The sequence below is a fragment of the Borostomias antarcticus genome (assembly GCF_949987555.1).
Source record: "Borostomias antarcticus genome assembly, chromosome: 21".
In the NCBI taxonomy this organism is placed as follows: domain Eukaryota; kingdom Metazoa; phylum Chordata; class Actinopteri; order Stomiiformes; family Stomiidae; genus Borostomias; species Borostomias antarcticus.
In genome coordinates this window covers 17,830,407-17,844,820 of record NC_140254.1, presented here as the reverse complement: position 1 = coordinate 17,844,820, position 14,414 = coordinate 17,830,407, and the positions used below count along the sequence as shown (strand labels likewise).

General features: G+C 53.8%; 1 protein-coding gene across 2 annotated transcripts in view; it reads left to right on the top strand.

Moving 5' to 3' along the window:
- The window catches only part of hivep1 (HIVEP zinc finger 1), a 48,186-nt gene extending 34,445 nt beyond the window's left edge, over positions 1-13,741 (top strand). Inside the window, exons 2-8 of one of the 2 annotated variants that reach the window (XM_084455300.1) lie at positions 96-149; positions 2,536-8,345; positions 8,506-8,642; positions 8,809-8,984; positions 9,551-9,649; positions 10,554-11,101; positions 12,103-13,741. In XM_084455300.1, the coding sequence (XP_084311426.1) occupies positions 96-149; positions 2,536-8,345; positions 8,506-8,642; positions 8,809-8,984; positions 9,551-9,649; positions 10,554-11,101; positions 12,103-13,242 (7,964 nt within the window). In that variant the 3' untranslated portion in view covers positions 13,243-13,741. Of the gene's footprint in view, positions 1-95; positions 150-2,535; positions 8,346-8,505; positions 8,643-8,808; positions 8,985-9,550; positions 9,650-10,550; positions 11,102-12,102 lie in introns of both variants that reach the window. The other variant, XM_084455299.1, reaches the window with a different exon arrangement.
- Positions 13,742-14,414: the final 673 nt, after the last annotated feature.

Below are 14,414 nucleotides of genomic sequence, written 5' to 3'. Positions count from 1 at the left end.
CTGCACACACTGCTCACTAGTCAGGGCTGCTCTGCTGGGTTGTTTTCTACAGTACGCTGACTGACTGTTGGTGTGTCCCTCCTTCTCTGTTGCAGATAAAATAGAAGAAGCACAGAAGGAGCTCAAAGATCCCAAATCCTCACAGAAAGGTAAGACCTCCTCGTCAAAACTCGGCATCAATGATTTATCGTGTTCAGAATGAGAACTGGTGTTTCATAAGCTGCGGTATAAGAGAGGGGGCTTATCTTCTTTCACAGCGTTCATTTGGTACAAAACATACGTTATCTGCATTGTTTCTATTCCACAATAGTTTTCCACCTGCTTATTTGAATGAATCCGTGATGAGACGGCGTAGTGTGTTTACAGAGAGAGGCGTGACTGTGAACTTGGTCGGCCCTGAGCTGACGGACGGTAAGCTCCGGGTCAGGAGTTAACCGGCTTACCTGGTCTTCAGAACACACCGGCCCTTTCAGGAACACTCCTCTTTAGGACACGACGTCACTCACGAACACCCCGCGGCCGGCTCTCCCTGTGGGATGGACGTTGGGCTGTGACGCAGGCGGGGGGGGGGTGGGGGGTGGAGGAACAGAGCTGGCCTAAACCCTCGTCTCAGAATAACCTGGCCAGTGATGTCACCGGGCCTGTCAGCCACACACAGTGCAGTAATCCCCTGGCAAGCCGCCTTTAAAAGCAGTTCGTTCTATCAATAGTGCCGTCACATCGGGGCGCTTCTGACTGACCTTTTGAGAGGACTAAACGGTCCCGTATCGTCCGTGCTCGGGCCCCTCCCCTGGATGTGTGCGGAGTTTCTGTGGTTGCGACGTGTGTTTCAGACCCGTCCCGGGGTTGTTGTTGTTGTTGTGGGGTGGGACGTTCGTTGTGTGTGTGTGTGTGTGTGTGTGTGTGTGTGTGTGTGTGTGTGTGCGCAGATAGCAGCTTGATTCGTGGAGGACGAGGTGATCCAGAGTGTTAGCGGATGATCCCTCCGGGAACCCTGAGTTCATCCTGGTAACGGGGAAATACCTACAGGTCAGGAACATGATGACAGGCCAAGGCTGACTTATGTAATAATGAGTCTTCGAAACCTCAGACCTAAACCACAATGGCCGTGCCAGTTTGAATCATTTTAGGATGCCCCGCTTACAGGCAAACAAGGAAAACAGTGTTGTTTTTAGCCGATCTGTGGTATGAGGTAATCTCATTTTAACTGAATAATTCATCTCCGTCTGTATTTCTGAAAGGACACTGTGTAAGAGGATGGCCAATGAAACCATTCAGTGTCCTGACAACATTCTCTTATATTACAGTGTTTGTGTTTCTAAAATAGCTTGTTGTGGGTGTGAAAAAAATGACTGAAGACTGTTTTACTGTAAGTCTACCATCAACAAATTCCAGTGAAAGCGAGAGGATACGGGTGGGTAGGTGAACGAGGGATGAGGGAGAGAGGGAAGCAGAGAGAGAGGGAGGGAGGAAGGGAGGAGTTGAGAGAGTGGTTTTATACATACTGTAACGATGCGTGGGCCTCAGTGGCTTCAGACACACAACGACTGAGGAGAACTTCCAGAGCCCAAAACAAGATGGTCGATGCGCGAGCGCGCTGTCTGAGCCAGGAGGCAGGGGCAACAGTGGGCTCCTAGCTGAGGGGAGGAGGGACGTCGTAACGACCACCCCGTCGGCGGACCACCTAGCTAGCGGTAGAGCCGTGACACACAGGTAGGGTACAGGCATTTATCTTTGTTGGAAAAGCGACAGTGACAGGTTTCCAACAAAAACATTTTTACTCAGAAGTTGATTATCATGCTCTGTTATGCAATATATAGGATAGCAAGTAGGAGTATACACCCACAGTGGAATTGATTTGTTGGATTTGAATTGATTGATTTGCTGTTGATGTGACGGGAATCTGTGCATTGAGGGGTGTTATGTAACAAACCTCACTTCCAATACATCAAAAACCTGACTGTAGGGTAACAATTCACAGTATGATTTCTTCAATCAAAGCCAACAATATATGTAAACATTTTGAAAACCAAATTGCATTAGTTGGGGTTTTCCAAAATGCAGAGAATTATATCTATGTATTGGGGATAGTTGGAACCATCCTTGTGTGATGGGTAGCACTTTCGATGAGGCCAAGTGTTGCCCTTACGCCTGGATGACACTAATGCGTATTCGCCAATAAAAGCATACATTTTCCTCAATTTGCACCTAGCAATTACACTACAAAGAAAACCACCCTCGAATCCTTGGAATACGCCCCGAGCTGCGTAGTCGGGCTAGAAATCCGGAGGTGTATTGTAGTGTTTGTGCACAAACGCCCAGATCGTTTTCGTGGTTCAAATGCAAATACTGTACATGTTTGTGTAATCCAGGCCTTAGACCACAAAGATGTCCAATGGTAATCCTGTGGGAGACATGGTTTGGTACATGGTCGGTCATCGGAATGGATTAATCTACTTCAGTTTGATATAGACCTTTATGACATTCAATTTGATATAAACATTTATGACATACATTTTATATTCCTTTCTCCAGGAGTCTGTGAGAGCAGCAGGAGGAGTGCAGATAACATCAAGGGGCTGAAGAGGAAAAAGGTTGTGGCGGAGAACCAGCTGAAGAAAATACCCAAGTCTCCGGTGAAGAAGCCCCTGCAGTCTAAGATCCCTGAAGCTACGCCCCGGGGAGCCTCATCCAAGGAAGCCACGCCACCCACCTGCGCCTACCCCAACAGCCCTAATTCCGCCAGTTCACCAGTCAGGAAGCCAGATCCTGAATATGGCCAGTCCGTCGCAGCATCCCCTGGGAGAGTGACATCGTCCCTTAATCATGAGGGGCTAGAGCCAAGGGAGGCATCTTCCTCAGAGACACAGCCTCTGGACCCCATCGGTAAAGAGGGACCCACTTCTGGTTTTGAAGAGTCTCGTCTCATGGACGAACGCAGGGAAACGAGCTGTGAGGTTGACTCTTCGTACCACTCCAGTGCTCCCCTCGAGGTCCTGCTGAAGGCTATGGAGCCTGACTTCAGCACACTGGCCGAGAGAAAAAAATCATTTCCGGTCACGCCCGTTGGAAAGCCAGGCCCACCTGTCGCTGCCCAGTCCGGCAGTGAAATCACCGCCATGCCAGCTGTAAACTTCGGACTCCAACCTCAGCACACCCACATGCAGACCTTTTATGTCGACAAACAGGGGAACTACATAGGGATCAGGTCGCCTTTACAGAGTAGCATGCAGTCTTCTGCCCAGGCCACACCCATGCAGACCTCCCAGCACTTCTTACCCGTCGGCTCCAGCGGTGAGAATCCTGGCCTGCACATGAACTTCAGCGCCGGGCCTTCGTCCAGCTGTAGCCACGCGCCGGTCCCCTCAGGCTGCAGCGCCCTGCCCCAGAGCCAGCCGCCCGTGGTGCACACGTGCCAGTCCCTGTCGGCCAGTGTCCCCAGCACTATCCAAGTCCCCGTGACGCCGGGATACAACCCTGTCCAGATGGCCACCGTCGTCAACTTTGGTCCTGACCAGATGTGCAGCGTCTCGGCGAAAGACCAGAAGCCCAAGAAGCAAGGGAAATATGTGTGTGAGTACTGCAGCCGGGCCTGCGCCAAACCCAGTGTGCTGCTGAAGCACATCAGGTCTCACACAGGGGAGAGGCCCTACCCGTGCATCACGTGCGGCTTCTCGTTCAAGACCAAGAGCAACCTGTACAAGCATAAGAAGTCCCACGCCCACGCCATCAAGCTGGGTCTAGTGGCGCGCTCGGACTCCAGGAGCGGCTCGCTGTCGCAGGAGTCCGACAAGGCACTCGGCGGACATTCAGACGTGGAGGAAAGCGGGGACAGCGATGGGGAGAGCAGCGCTGCAGACCTGGACCCCGACTCCTCCCAGAGCAGCGTAACAGCTTTATCTGAGAGCAGTCTGCATAGTGCAGGCACAACGCTGGGTGGCCAAGCAGAGGGAGATCCAGCTACTGTTTTTGAGGCACTTAAACCAACATCTAGTCAGAGGGGCTATGAGCCCAAAGTAACAGCCGCCCTTCCAAAAGTGGTAGTCTACCCGGCCAACGTCTCCCCGCTACGCGCGGACAGTCCCAGGGTCACGGACGCAGCTCCTGAGCAGGCCGCTGTCCAAAGGCAACGGGAGTTCCAAACGGCCAACCTGAGGTCCAACGTCACGGTCCTCTCCTCCCTCAAAGAGGTGGACTACACAACCCCCCTGCAGGACGCGACGAGTGAGGACGAGGACCAACAGTGCAAGTCTCCTCTGGGGGCCGGACACGCTCAGCTCCAGAGGCAGCAAGCCACAGACTTTTCCCAGCAGCAGCAGGGCAAGTGCCTGCTCAGTCCCCGTAGTTTGGGAAGCACGGACTCGGGTTACTTCTCGCGCTCCGAAAGCGCTGACCAGGCCATGAGCCCTCCAAGCCCATTTGTTAAGATAACGCCACCGACAGACATGGACGTTTCCAAAAATGCACTTCCCGGTCTCACCGCCGTAATTTCCGCGGTCATGCCCGTGGCCGCTGAGGAGAAGCTGCGCTTCAGACCGGGAGAAATGCGACCTCCGTTAGAGACGAAAGCTCTCTCTCTGGAAGAGCGAATCTCAAAGTTGATATCTGACAATGAGGCAGTGGTGGACAACAAACAGCTAGACAGTGTCAAACCCAGAAGGACTTCTCTCTCCAGGAGAGGTAGCATAGACTCCCCAAAGTCCTACATATTCAAAGACTCTTTTCAGTTTGACCTTAAACCTATGGGACGAAGGTCAAGTTCCAGCTCGGACATACCCAAGTCCCCATTTACCCCTACTGACAAATCTAAACCAGTGTTCTTTCTCTCTGTACCGCCACAGTATCCATCAATGGACTGTTTACCAATAACAAGAAGCAACTCCATGCCCACAACACCTGGACATTCAGCTCTGCCACCCAACGTTGCTCCTCAACCCCACCCACTGCGGATCTGCCAATCGTTTGATGACAAAATTAGTTCCTTAAATGACGATGTGTTTTCCTCTGCCCCGTCTACACCAAATCCGGCGTTACATTCTCGCACCCTGGTAAGGCAAGTAGCAGTGGAGGATTTCTCCACGAGTGAAGGGCACAGCCTTCCCTGTGTCCGTTCCATGGATGACGGCTACCATGGATCTGGCATGTCCACAGAGATGATCCAAAGGAGCAGATCCTTCGAACACGCACAGGACCGAAGCCGGAAGCCTCAGCAAGGCAAAGGCACCATGTACGAGTGCGAGACCTGTCGCAACCGGTACCGAAAACTAGAGAACTTTGAAAACCACAAGAAATTCTATTGCTCGGAGCTCCACGGCCCAAAAAACAAGTCCGTAGCCGCCAGGGAGGCTGAGCACGATGTCTTTCAGAGTAACATGCACCAGCCCGTAGCACCCAGAACGACCGGGGTCCCGGGCATCGTGGAAAACCAGACGTCCATTAGAAAAAGGAGGAAAATGAAGAGTGTCGGCGATGACGACGACCAATCCCCGACTGACACCATTCCTCCGTGCTCTGTCAGCTTCGACTCTTGCCAACTGCCGACGGCCGGCTCGGGTCGGACGTTCCCCCAGCATGCTGTCATGGTCGACCTGCAGCCCAAGGGCAACCCGACACAGATACCTCAGATCCAGCTTGTGGCCAGAGGCGCGGACGCATCGGAATCCAGACTGTCGCCGATAAGAGAGGCCCAGGTCTGCAGCTCTGGGAAAGAGCGAGGGGAACTACCGAGGCAAGGCAGCGGAACGTCGGTCATCAGGCACACCAACTCCCTGAGCAGGCCCAGTTCCTTTGAGACGTCGGAGTCTATCGACAGAGCCTCGCCGGTCGATTTCATGGAAAAAGATGCTCACAAGGGCATAGGGAAGACAAAAGCAGACGCTACGGCCAGCGTTTTGTTGGAAAGCTACCACGAGAGAATGTCCATCCCTAAGTGTGCGGATCAGGGAAAGCAGGGGCAAGAGCAGCGTGGCGGCGGTGACAGCAGAGTGGCGTCCACAGGAGAGAGCCCTGCTCCTGCCCAGCAGTCTCGCCTGGTCCGTCAGAACAACATCCAGGTTCCTGAGATCCTGGTCACAGAGGAGCCAGACCGGGAGCATGAAACCCAGAGTACCGAGACGGGAGACAAACCCGTCGATACGTTCAACTGGCCTCAGAGGAGCGAAAGTCTTTCCAAGCTGCCAGCAGAGAAACTCCCGCCGAAGAAGAAGAGGATTCGCCTGGCGCAGATGGAGCACTCTTCAGGAGAGTCCAGCCTGGAGTCGTCTCTGTCTCGTAGCCTCAGCAGGGACAGCAGCCTCTCCCGGTGCTCCAGCGTTTCAGCGTCCTTCGACCGGGATGAGCCGTCGCGGTCGGAGAGCCCCTCCAGGGCCGAGCCCCAGGGCCTGCCGGTAGCATTCAACACCCTCGGAGTACCCGGCGTGATGAGACGCGCGGCTTCAGAACAGATCACTTGCACTCAGCCCTCGGTGGAGATCTCGTGCGACTACCGCAGCAAATCCTTCGATTGCGGCAGCGTGTCGCCCAGCAGGTCGCTGTCGCCGATGGAGCAGCCAAAGACCGCCCAGGCCTCCCAAGCTTCACAGGTCCCCCTTATAGAGAGGAGAAGGGGGCCTTTAGTTCGCCAGATGTCTTTAAAGATAAGCCCGGACAGTCAGCAGCACGTCAGGAAGCAGATCCCTCATCTGGAGAGGCTCACCATTTCAAACGTGTACCCTCCATCCCAACAGAGGGTTCAGCAGATCGCCAATAAGCCCCCTGTTGCTCAGCCTTTCATTTTGCATTCTGGAGATGTGCTCCTGCAGAGCAATGAACAGATGGTGCAGAGCATTAACTTGGGAAGCCAAATTCTACAGCCTCAGGTCCACGGGCTTCCGCACCCGTGGCATCAGACATCCAGGGTCCAGTCGTGCCAAAAGCCACAGCAACCTCTCCCCCATATCGTAGTCGCCAAGGAAGATCCCAACTCTGCCGACGCTCAAGAGAAGAGAAGCTTTGTGCCCAAATACCAACTGCCCTGTCCTGTTCTGAGACCTGGCCAAACATACTCTTTCTCCAGCACACCGGCGACTCAGATAGCCTTGCCAGTCCTCACCATACCCGTCACCAACCAGATCGTTTCAAAATCTTTGGACGTACTTCACAATGTTTATGTTGCTCAGCAGGGTCACCAGGTCACTGGGAATAAGACGCAGCCTATCGTCTTGCCTGTGGGCCCCCAAAGTGACCAGAGCCAGGTGGTTTCTGTCCCGTTGCCACAGATCCTGATAACCCACGAGCAGATGAACCCGACCCCTGTGCCTAGTAAAGGCCTCTCGACTCTATACAGCGCAGATAGGGACAAGCATAGTGTGCCAGTTATCAACAAAGACAGACCTCAACCTTCTGCTGGCCCTCAAGTAAAAAACAGTTTAATTTCCAGTGTCCAGAACCACACCGCCGAAAAGCAAAGGCCACCGTCGCTCGGATCTCTTCACTGCACTCAGAAGTTGGCATCTGTGACACTCTGCCCTCAGCAGGAGCCCACTGCCTCCAGCAAGCGAATGCTCTCCCCAGCCAACAGCCTGGACATCGCTATGGAAAAACATCAGAAGCGAGTCAAGGATGAACACGGCGTGGCGTGTCTCACTGGCGGCCGGTCGGTCAACTATCTGAACTCCACCATGGCTGAGGTCACCAGACAGCGGAAGCTGATGCTGGTGAGGCAGGTGTGCACTACTGAACCGGCGGACAGTCCTATAGAGACCGAGGCCCCTCCATTGCAACAGGAGAAAACAGAGGCTGAAAAGGACTCTGAGACAGCCGACGACTGCAAGCCGATGTCGCCTGACAGCACCGGGCTGGGAAACGAGCCGCCTACTGTCATTCCTCAGGAGCCACCAAACGCCTCTCCGGGTAGACAAGCAGTGTCCCCCATGTCAACCAACGCCACCCTGAAGCCTCAGGAGAAGGTCGAAGAGCAGAGATGGTCCCCAGCCAAGTCTCCCATAAGGCCCCTAACCTTCCACGGTCAGGTGAAGTTGGCCTCGTCCGTGTCTGTGGTCAACACGAGGGACAGCCACCGCTTGTCGTTCCCCAGTCTGAAAACGGCCACCACCTTCACTTGGTGTTACCTGATGAAGAGGAGGCCTCTCCACATCCCTCAGAACGACCAGAAGATCTCGGCCTACGCCACCTGGGCCGTCAACCCCAACAACCCCAACCCACTGGGCCTGCCCACCAAGGTGGTAATGTCCCTCTTCGACTCCAAGCAGAACTCCAAGAAAATACACTACACCCCAGCAATAACCACCAGCGTGAAATCGGACATCCTGTCGTATTCCAGCACGCTGAAAGACGTCATGCCTAAGGTGAGGGTCATTCTCGTTATTGGCATGTTTGTATTTGGTGTTATTATTGTTATCCTTTCAATCTTCTGTGTGTTAAGAGTTGCCTCCAGAGGGCGCTCTGCTCCTGAGTCAATATGGATATTGTATGACATAAAAAATAAAAAAAACATTTTCTGTGCAGGTCCTAATCACTCAGAAATCGCTAAACGCTGAGACCAAAAGCAAAGGCCAAGCTGAGACCCAGCCGAGCACCGAGTCCGACAAGGATTCATCCTCGTCAAAAACAGAGCCTAGACGTGTGAAAATATTTGATGGAGGGTAGGTTCCCAATCTGAACCCCCGCGCTCATGTACAAATATGCACTATTTATTTATTTCATCTAGTCTTTACGCAATTTCTGGAATAACCAAAATCTCCAAAGATTCCATAACTCAAATGATTGATTTACTCTTAAAGTTTTTGATGTTTTGTCACACTAATTTAGGTTCAAATCAAACGAGGAGTATGTGTACGTGCGTGGGCGCGGCCGGGGTAAATATATCTGCGAGGAGTGTGGGATCCGCTGTAAGAAACCCAGCATGCTGCGCAAACACATCCGCACCCACTCGGACGTGAGGCCCTATCACTGTGCCCACTGCAACTTCTCCTTCAAGACTAAAGGTCAGAGTTCAGGGGGAACATCGGATGTTTTCTGACTAGAAGAAATTCCTAACCCAATAAAGAGTTTCTTATTAGATCATAATTATGATTACATTACCTGGTTTTAACTCCTAATCACATTAAGGACATTTACGTATAGGCGAACACTGTTTTTTAGCCAGGAGCTAAGATTCAATCAAATTATAGATAAAATACATTTGAAATGACGTTGATTGGCTGCTAGGCTTGGATCTTGCCCTGCCTTACTGTTGTCATCATCTTGTTATAAAAGGCCTTATTAACATGAATAGACTTCTGTACTGCACATCAGTGACTGCATGTTCTCAGGCCTGTGGGGTTTTGAAGACTTTGTTTCTCCGCCATTATGATTCACCATCCTCCAACCTGCCTACCCACACGACACTGCACAACAGTGCTCGGTGTCAGCACTACCCACGTTCCTGTAGAAATGTCTTTGTCAGTCACTCACCCGTTACTGCCTGCCCGGAGACAAGAGCGGTCTCTTACGTAACCCCCCCCCCCCCCACCCGTCCGCTCCGCCCACCCTAACGACCTCCCTCTCACAGGAAACCTGACCAAGCATATGAAGTCCAAGGCCCACAGCAAGAAGTGCATGGAGATGGGGGTGGCGGTGGGTCTGGAGGACCAGGACGCAGAAGACTCAGGTAGGTTTTACACTGCAGCTTTGACGCAGTAGGTGTGAACTAGGGTGGGTTCAGACTGCATGGCCTCCCTGTTACTGTGAGTCACAGAGAAAACCAGCCCCAGGCAGAGTTAGCGGAGGGTAACAGCGAATACTGTACATTCCTGTCGGACCAAAGGGATGTCCCAGATGTTTTGTGTGTGTGTCGTAGTGTGCACGAAGCAAAATACATTTTTGGGTAACGCCAAGACCCCTATGCATTCTAATGCCCCCCCCGATAATGACTCCGCAGCTATGAGATATGCATCTCCACCCCAGGCTCTACAGCGATGCCACCGATCAATAGCTGTACCACGCTCTAATTAGACTCTAAATGCAGCTTCTTCCCCATGTGGGCGGCATGCTCAGCCTTTACAGAGGAAATTGCTGCGTCTAATTTTAGAGGAAAAAAAAAAAGACAGAAGCTGTTGCCTGAAAGCTTTCTGTGCTTCCAGCCCCTGCGAGCATATTTGTTTTTCTCTCTCTCTTCCTCTCTCTCTCTTTCCCTCTCTCTCTCTCCCTCTCTCTCTCTTCCTCTCGCTCTCTCTCCCTCTCTTCCTGCAATTAAGCTCAGAGCCCTGTGGTGGTCTAGAGTGTGAAACTCCTCTCCTGCAAGGCTCTGCAACGGCAGATGGTCTAATTGTGAGACTGTGAAGGAAACAGAAGCGATACGGGATGGTTCATTTTCAATGACTGAATGTTCCTGTCCCACTGTGTCATTAGAGGCTGATACATGCTACAGAGCCTTTGTGTTGATTCCTAACAGCTCCCTCTCTCTCCTCTCCCTCTGTCTCTCTCTCTCTGTCTTTCTCCGTCTCTCCCTCTCTCTCTCCCTCCTTCCCCTTCTCTCTCTTTTTCTCTCTCTCCATCTCACCCCCCCCCAGCAGGAGACCGCAGCCAAGGGGGCAGCGCGGACCGGCCGGACTCGGACGGCGAAGACTCGGACGGGCCGGACGACGACGACGACAACGAGGAGGAGGAGGAGGACAGCCAGGCGGAGTCGGGCCTGTCCACCAACCCCTCGGTCTGCGCCAGCCCCCAGCACGGCCCCTCCCCCCACCCCCAGCAGCAGGCCGACGTCCCCCCCAGCGCCCTCCTGGCCCAGATGTCCATCAGCACTGCGCCCCCGGACCCCCACCCCCCCACCACCCTGCAGGCTTCGGACACCAAGTCCGTCCCCATGATGAGTCCGGTGTCCCTCTGCAGGCAGATGTCCATCACCGGGGCCTGCTCCAGCCCCGGGCCCCTGCCCTACTCCCCGCCCCCCCACGGCCCCGCCTCCGACCCCCACGCCGCCTCCGACACCGAGTCTGTGCACATGATGAGCCCGGTCTCGCCTTGCAGGCAGATGTCCATCGACTACCCCGACTTTGACGTCCCCCCCAGCCCCCCTGTCCCCGCCGCGCCCCCCAGGAAGGGCCCCAAACTCGGCCAGGTGAGAGCTGCGCACCACCAACCCCCTCCACTGGCGTGCGTTTTCGCCTCTCTCTCTCTCTCTCCGCCCCTCCCTCCCTCCCTCCCTGCCTGTGCGCCTGCTTTCACAGCCATACCCTCTCCTCCTCTCCTTTTTTGTGGTAAAAAAAAAAACAAGTGTGAATTGATCTCTTTCAGAGCTGACTGGCTCGGGTTTCTGTGACAGCCGTGTTTTTTTTTTTCCCTCCTCCTCTTTTTTTGCCGTCTCCTCACTAGGGATTTTCCTGAGATAACGATACCGAGTTCATGAATGTGACCGAACAAACCCGTTTCTCTCTCTTCTCTCTTCTCTCTTCTCTCTTCTCTCGCGGGGCGGCCGCGGGTCGATGATCGTAGGGTCGTTGGTTCGAATCCCGGCTCCTCCTGGCGACACATCTAAGTGTCCTTGGGTCAAAGGCGCCGAAACCCCCCAGATTGCTCCCAATGAGCAGGCTAGCGCCTCGCATGGCAGCTGCCGCCACTGGTGTGCGTGTGCGTGTGTGAATGGGCGAATGAGAGGCCTCCGTTGTAAAGCGCCTTTGAATAAAGCGCTATATAAGCACAGTAGAGATGCACGATATATCGTCAATCATAATATCGGTATCGGCTGATGTAGTCATTTTTTTTATATATCGGTATCGATCCGATGTACAAAACAGGGCCGGATGTGAACAACCGATAATTATTTCTGTCTAGCTGCTGTTGTGTGTTGTTTTTGAGAGGAAACAACGTGGTAAATCTATGATTTATGGGCTTTTCCAAATGCTTTGGAACTAGAGACTAGTGTTTACATGTGTTTTTCAGTATGTATAACGTTTGATTATCATAGAAACTTGTTTTTATACAGATCATATCGACATTGGTAAATATTGGTTATCTGCCATAATAGCCATGTTAATATCTGTTATTGGTATCGGCCAAAATGTTCATATCGGTGCATCCTTAAAGCGCAGTCCGTTGACCATTTCATTTCTCCTCTTCCAGGACGGGTCCTCCGCCCCCCCCTTCGCCCCCCCCTCCGCCGTGCCGTCCGGCGAGTCGGGCGTCCCCGTGGACCGCGGCACCCAGACGCCCTTATGCCCGAGCGCCCTGCACTTCCCCTCCCACGGCCTGGTGTCGGCGATGGCGCCCGCCCAAGCCCACCTGTTCAGCCACCTGCCGCTGCACTCCCGGCAACCGTCGTGCTCGCCGTACGGCATGGTCCCCGTGGGGGGCATCCAGCTGGTCCCCGCCGGCCTGGCCGCCTACTCCACCTTCGTCCCGATCCAGGCCGGCCCCGTACAGCTCACCATCCCGGCCGTGAGCGTCATCCACCGGAACGCCAGCCCGCTCCTGGGCCTCCCTTACTCCTCGTCCGCCTCCTCGTCCTCCCCGCCCCAGCCGGAGGGCTCCTCCCCCGGGCAGCCGCTGGTGGTGCAGGAGCCGGTGGGCGGCTTGGTGCCGTGCTTCCCCCTGGGGCAGGTGGCCGGGCTGCAGGCGCAGACGGTGGGTCTGGAGGCGCTACGGGTCATGGGTCTGACCAGCGCCGCCCAGCTGCTGCCCCAGCAGGGCCTCGCCCTCAACGCCGCCCTGGGGCTGCAGGTGCTGGCCACCGTCCCCGCCTCCCAGAGCGGCCCCGCCCCCACCGCCCCCCAGGCGACGCACATCCCCAGGCTGCAGATCCTCAACATCGCCCTGCCGGCCCTCATCCCCTCGCTCAGCCATCTCCCCCCGGGCCCCTCCGAGAGGCAGGGCAGCCCCAAGGGCCCCCCGGGGCCGCGGCCCCCCCTCTCCCAGCCTGACGCCGGGCCCTTAGGGAGCGGCCCCCCCTCCGCCCGCCATCCCGGCTGCAGCGGCGCCCCGCCGGTCAACGGCACCGACCCGGAGGGGGCCGGCGTTGGGGCCAGCTCAGTCGCAGCGGCGGCGGTCTCGGAACCCGCACAGACGCTAGAGAAGGAGGAGGAGGAGGAGGAGAGGGCGAGGCCCCCACCGCAACCCTCCACTGCTCCTCACAGAGGGCCGGACAAAGCCCAGCACCCTCCGGCTGGGGACGCCAGCAAGCCGCACACCAGGTGGCAGGCGACGGACGACCAGGAGGAGGAGGTGTCCAGCGATGACGAGGACAGGCTGGTCATCGCCACCTGAAAAAGTCCCACCAATCTAAGAAACAACAAGAGAAAAACCAACAAACAAAAGCTCTTTGTTCCCTTTTTTGTAATGCTTGTCACTTTGTAAGACTGAAAACACATCCAGGGTTTGTGTCACTGCAAACGCCTTTCAAAGCACAGTTTCTGACATTCATATTGTTATGTGCAATCATAAATGATGATGATGATTATTATGACGACCAATCGTTTTATTTTTTACTTTTTGTCGGCTCCAGACAATTTCTTTTTTTGTACATGTTGTATAGACAATTGTGCCTTTTTGGAGTTTCTTGTTTAGGAACCTGTAAATAATACCTTCTAGATGCAGTAGTTGCTTGTGTTTATTTCAGTGGAAGTGGAAGACAGAAAAAATGGAGGATATCAGTTTTATTTTGGAAGATTTATGTCAATCGTAAATTTATGGAAAACTAAATGTTGTACTGGTAAATGTACATTTCTATGGATTTGGGGCAATGTTTCTGTGTACAGATGTTGTGTTCAACTATTTATTATATTCCATCTAGTGCCCATGATGATTCATACATCCATAGGTATGTGTAATATGGTAGCTTTACATGCGGTATCAATATTATCAACTGTATCAGTAAAATTTTGTTTACAAACGTACACGTGGTACAGCTGTCTTTTGTCACCTGGCACACACAGCTAACGCACACTTTCACAACATCCTCTCTCTCCGTTCAGACATGACTTCCAGTATGTAGATAAGACCTCAGAGTAGGTGACATATTAACCCTGTAACACCATTCATCAGCCAAAGTAGGATATCTAAAGTTTACTTTGCTTCGCCGGCGCTCCAAACTCTTCTCTTTTTTTTCCATGGAAAGTTCCATTATGGACTGGGAAGAGAGCTCTCAGGGAGGGGGCGAAGACCAAACATATGAGCCCTCTCTAGACCAGAGACTTCGCCCTGGGAAGCCATCTCCAGGCTTCGACAGGAACAGCTTCCCCCTCTCCTCTGAGAGGATGACTCACCAGTGTGTCGGAGCTCGGCAGAGTCTTCCCCTGTCAGTCAGTCAGTCAGTCCCCTGTGACTGCAAATGCTGGAGCAGCCTGGAGTGAGACAACAGGGACCCCTAGTGGCCGACAGCCCTCACTGCTACTGCAGCTGTAACCTCGAGTAACCATAGCATCCTAAACCACTCTCAG